Source organism: Gekko japonicus, unplaced genomic scaffold, assembly GCF_001447785.1.
Source record: "Gekko japonicus isolate JY-2015 unplaced genomic scaffold, Gekko_japonicus_V1.1 scaffold966, whole genome shotgun sequence".
Taxonomy (NCBI): domain Eukaryota; kingdom Metazoa; phylum Chordata; class Lepidosauria; order Squamata; family Gekkonidae; genus Gekko; species Gekko japonicus.
The window spans coordinates 155,050-160,344 of NW_015169202.1; the positions used below are offsets into that span (position 1 = coordinate 155,050).

The following is a 5,295-nucleotide window of genomic DNA, read 5'->3' on the forward strand; positions in this document are numbered from 1 at the left end:
TGCTGATCCTGATAACATATATGCTAGAAACAGGGCTATTTTTGGGCAGGAACACACAGGAACGGAGTTCCGGCTGGCTCCCAAGTTGGCCACGCCCAGCAGGAACTCATTAGCATAACAGGCCACACCCAACAGCAGAAACTCTTTAGGATTGGCTACATTAGGGGTGTGTGGCCTAACATGCAAAGGAGTCCCTGCTACAAAAAAAGGCCCTGGGTATTGACAACAAACAAGGTAAACAAAATAAGAAGCAAAAGGTGGGTGTGGCTGGATGACCACACTTCTGGTAACATGGAAATGCGGCTTAATATGCTAATGAGTGGTGCAGTCAGGGGTGTGGCCTAATATCCTAATGAGTTTCTGCTTCTGGGTGTGGCCTATTATGCTAATGAGTTCCTGCTGGACTTTTTCTACAAAAAAAGCCCTGGCTAGAAATACCATGACTTAAATTTAGGAGGCCACAAGGAGGAAAGAAAAACTGTTATCACCACAATTTGGTATTCACAATAAGCTACAGAAGCTATTGCACAATAAGCCACAGAACTGGGATTGTCTTGACATGGCTTGATTTGCCTCAAACAAAATTCAACTGATTTCAGTTGGAGAGATTTAAGTACATGCTCCACTCTCCCCACTGAAATACCTGAGACTGACAAGTGCTCGACGTTGGCTGGATCATGCCCAAAGTTCTTGCGCAAATTAACTTCCTACAAGAAGAGAAAAATAAATTCTTTGCAGAAAGCAGTTCCCGTGTATGAAAGAGGATTTTTGGATGGTAGCCAGCACCTGGATTGCGTAGCTGACCTGCACATACAAAATAAATGAATTATATTTGCAGGTCAGATTCAGAGGGATGTATTTTTTATTAGTAACAGGGTGTGCAGGAAATTTTAAACAGTAGGAAAACTTGCCCAAGCCTAGGCAATACATCACTGTATTTAAGAGGGAAACTTCTCCCCCCCCCCCCACCCCAATTCACCAAGCAGCAACGTAATCTCCTCTTACAAACATTTAAGTTGTGGCCAGCAGTTAGTCAAAATAGAATCTACAACTTGCTCAGCCTTCGGAGACACAGAAAACTGAAAGAAACTGAAAAACAATCACTTCTAACAAGAATTGATTACTTTATAGAAAGGGTCAAACGGAAAACTTAAATCCTTATATACCACGAGAAATACAGAAAAAACTTACTGTCAAGGTTCTCCAACAGCAAATTCAACAGAGTCATGAATCCCGCAATCTGCGCAGCTGCAAAGTCCATCTCTTTAGCCCAACAAAATCCTGACACATAATAATCCAACACAACAGCTTCCTTCAAAGACGTCTTGTGTTGCTTCAAATCCAGAAATTCTTCCAGCTGCCTGTGATCAAAAAGCTGTAATTATCCAAAACTGAGGCATGAAATCAAGTCAACCAATGGGACCGGGACAAATGAACCCCCACTTCCCCTCAGTTTTAAAAGAGCGGGTTTAACCGTTTCCGTTATGGGTGACCTGCTAACCCAGCGGTCATGTGCAGCCCCGCCATTCCTAGCACTGCTGCACCTCAGGCACGTGTAAATGTTGAGTAATTATTGTAACAGTTCTATTTTTTTAAACTGCCCTGCCCTTTAGGGCAGGATGTATATTCACAGTGCAATCCTAAACATAGGTACATCCTTCAAAGTCCAGTGAAGTCGAAGGCCTTAGAATGGTGCAACTCTGCTTAGGCCTGCATTGTAAGAAACCATCATTAATGAACTCTGCCTTTATACAGTCCTCTTAAATGAGTTCACAACGGGAACTAAGAGCAGAAAAATTATCTTTAAGTGACGATTTGGCACAAGATGATATGGGGTGCTTTCTGGTCAAGAGGTCCAGAATAATCTTGGGATCCTGTTTGTGTGGCCTTTAGAAAAAGATTGGCAAGAACAGATACAAGCCACATAGACTGTATATCCCAGGGAATTATTGACAGAAGCTGTTACATGTATCTGGTCCATGGGGTTGCGAAGAGTTGGACTCAACTGTGCGACTGAACAACAACAACACTGAAGAAAAAGTTCAAGAAATTTACTTTTGACAAATGGGAATGGATACGGAAAGTTTTGTTTATAGCTGAAATGGATAAATTAACAAAAAAAACTGAATAACAAAGAAGATAAAGACTTTTTTGAAGAATGGAAGGATTTTAAAGAATATTTAGAAAATAATTGGGATGTTAAAAATAATTTACTGTGTTTAGATAATTATTAAGGGTTGAAATTTGAAAAGTTTGAATTATACAAAATAAGATTGTTACCTTGAGACGTGAAATGAAAATGGGAAAGAAAAGGGGAATTATATTATGGGTGGGTAGGGAGAAGCATTGCGGGAAGCCATTGTATGGGGGAGGGGAGGAGATAAGAGAAATGGATTCGGAATTATGGGAATGTAACTAAATGTTGAATATGTTATATCCAAAATAAAAGTTTTTGAGGGAAAAAAAAGAAATTTACTTTTGAACTCCTGGTATATCTTGCTCTAGCAGAGTGTTAATCTGAGTGGCAGAAAGGAACTTCCAGGCCATTGTTTCGTCATCTTTAATCATTTTGTCTTCTTCCTATACCAAGACAATACATTATAGTTACTGCTGTATTCACATGTATAACATATTTGATCTCAAGGATCTCATTTAATCAGCATACAAAAAGAAACAATGGCTGCTGCCAACACTGACTACACATTAGTTGATTGGGGACAGGAGAAATAATAGGCAGATAAGTGAAAATTAATCTGTTTTAGACTTGCAGATTAAACATTTTTCCAAATGCTTCATAGCCAAGTGGAAATTCCAACTCATACTGGAAGGCAAGTTAAACCTGAATCTCTAAACTCTGGTTTTCAATGCATTGTCTAGGATTACCCGTGGTCTCTAAAACAGTTCATGTAGTTCACAGACTGCAATGAAAAAAAGAGGATGGATGGTAGTAAACAGTTGCGACTTGATGGCACTTTATACACACACAGTAACGAGTCAAGTTTCCACCACAAACAGAAGAAGCAACCCACTCTGCTCCTGCAAGTCATCTGCCCTCATCGCCTTCCTTCCTTTCCTTTATCATGTCAGGGAAACCACTGAAATGCTTTGGTGTCCATGTAAACAGTCCTCTCTCTACCTGAGAAGCACAGATAGGACACAAGAATACAGAAGCCATACAGGTTGCAACATATAAACAACATATTTCAATTGTGTGAGTAAATAATGAACTTTTTGGTAACCAAACAATACACCCTGATCTTTAGTAATTTTTTAAAAGTATCCTTGTGTCATGATCTGTGCAGGACTGGGAGCAAGGCCTAGTGTGGCCTGGTCCCAGGAGAGACCAGTGTGGGAGTAGAAAGCAGACAGCCTACAATCCCCATAATGTATAGCGAGGGTTGTAGCCAATCAGTTTCCAGAGATTGTGTGAGGAGATTCTGACTTAAGCTGTTTGAACTGAAAAACTGTGCTCTTCTGCAGTCTGGCCTCACACAGAGCTAAACTGAGGGGACTGGTCTGAGAGAAAGATCCCTCACTTGGGACAGTGAGTACAGTCAGGAGGCCTGGCAGGCTGTGGGCCTTGAAGCAGTAACCAGTTAAATGAACTAGGTAGTCACGTTAGATTCGTTTATTCTGCCTTTAAACACTGTTATATATTTTAAAGCATCTTGTCTTGTGTTCCTTGCCCCAGTACTGTGTTAATAAACCATTGGTTTAATTGTTCTCTGCCTGGTCATCACATCTATGTTCTCGGCTTAAAAAGGGGCATTTTGGATGGGCTTGGGAGGGTACTCTGGGCCTTCTCAAGGGACCCAAAGTCTAGAGTGGTGGCAGCTGGAGGTGGCGACCCCCTGGGGGTCATGAGACCTTGCATTATACAACATTCAGAAAGTATATATTTAATGCTGTAGTCTTCCTAGATAAAAGTTTTCAGTTCACAAAAACTATCACACTGGATAAAGTCCAGCAGCACCTTTAAGACTTTTAAGCATGCACACTTTGTCAGACAATGAAAAGAATGAAAAGATCAAAAGAATGACAAGCTTGGTTTCTTTTGATCTGTTTATAAACATTTTTTACTATTTTGCATCCTAATTTAACAAGCCACCCCTATATATAAACTATGTTCTGTAATTCCAGTTCATTGTCTGACAAAGTGTGTGTATGCACAAAAGCTCACACCTTGAATAAAACTTTGTTGGTCTTTTAAAGGTGCCATTGGATTCTAACTTTGTTCTATGGCTTCAGACCAACACAGTTCCCTCTAAGCTGAATTAGTGTGAGCTGGTTCACAGCTTTTTAGCCTCTGGCTCACACATTTTTGTCTTCGCTCAGGAAGGATGGCTCCAGAGCAAACTAATTTATGCAGTAGCCAAATCTCTTGCTCACAACTTTAAAGCCAGCAGCTCACAAAGTAAAAATTTTGCTCACAAGAGTCCACAGCTTAGAGGGAGCGTTGCTGCCCACCTTGATCTATCACACTAGACTAGACAGATCAGCAAAATATGCAAGTAAGAAACTGATCTATCTCCAAAACAGAATACAATTTAGGCAAGCACAAGGAGTATTTGATGGCTGGACAATCTTTATGTACCAGGTTCCACAAGAGTTATTTTACATAACCTCCACTGTTAGAAGAGGTACCAAGTACATTAGGTTCAAAGATTGCTCTATGCATAACTGAAAAAAACTGTATAATAGCAAACGTGCTAACTTGTTTCTTAACATGCATTTATTTTTTAAAAGCATCAAATGGTCCATGCTATCACTAGGCAGCAAAAAGAAAAATCAATAGCACCTATTTTTGAGCTGTTCTGTTTTTAAACAAGGAAGTGCGCCAAAAATAGATGGGCTGATTTATAGTCTGACTCAAAACAGAAAGAAGCCAGTTACTGCAAGACAAAGCCAATACAAGGAGCAACTTCCTGCCCCCAAGTTCTTAGTGTCACAAGCGATTAAAAATAATGCAACAAAAAGAGCTGGACTCTAAAATACTTTGCAGAGCTATAGAAATTATTTCTACGATTTTTTAAAATGGGCATTTACAGAGAAAGAAGCCAGTTACTGCAAGACAAAGCCAATACAAGGAGCAACTTCCTGCCCCCAAGTTCTTAGTGTCACAAACGATTAAAAATAATGCAACAAAAACAGCTGGACTAAAATACTTTGCAGAGCTATAGAAATTATTTCTACGATTTTTTTAAATGGGCATTTACAGCAACTTGAGCCCACAGTTAAGTGGCACCAACAAATAACATGATTATTCATTCATATCTGATTAACAAAACCAAGCAA

The 5,295-nt window shown here is 39.8% G+C and overlaps 1 protein-coding gene across 1 annotated transcript in view; it reads right to left on the reverse strand.

Moving 5' to 3' along the window:
- The window catches only part of LOC107114752 (chromosome unknown open reading frame, human C10orf107), a 117,496-nt gene that overhangs the window by 100,311 nt on the left and 11,890 nt on the right, over window positions 1-5,295 (reverse strand). Inside the window, exons 2-3 of the mRNA XM_015416343.1 lie at window positions 2,477-2,580; window positions 1,192-1,361 (exon numbers count right to left, since the gene is read on the reverse strand). Coding sequence (XP_015271829.1) covers window positions 1,192-1,361; window positions 2,477-2,580 — 274 coding nt within the window. The remainder of the gene's footprint in view (window positions 1-1,191; window positions 1,362-2,476; window positions 2,581-5,295) is intronic.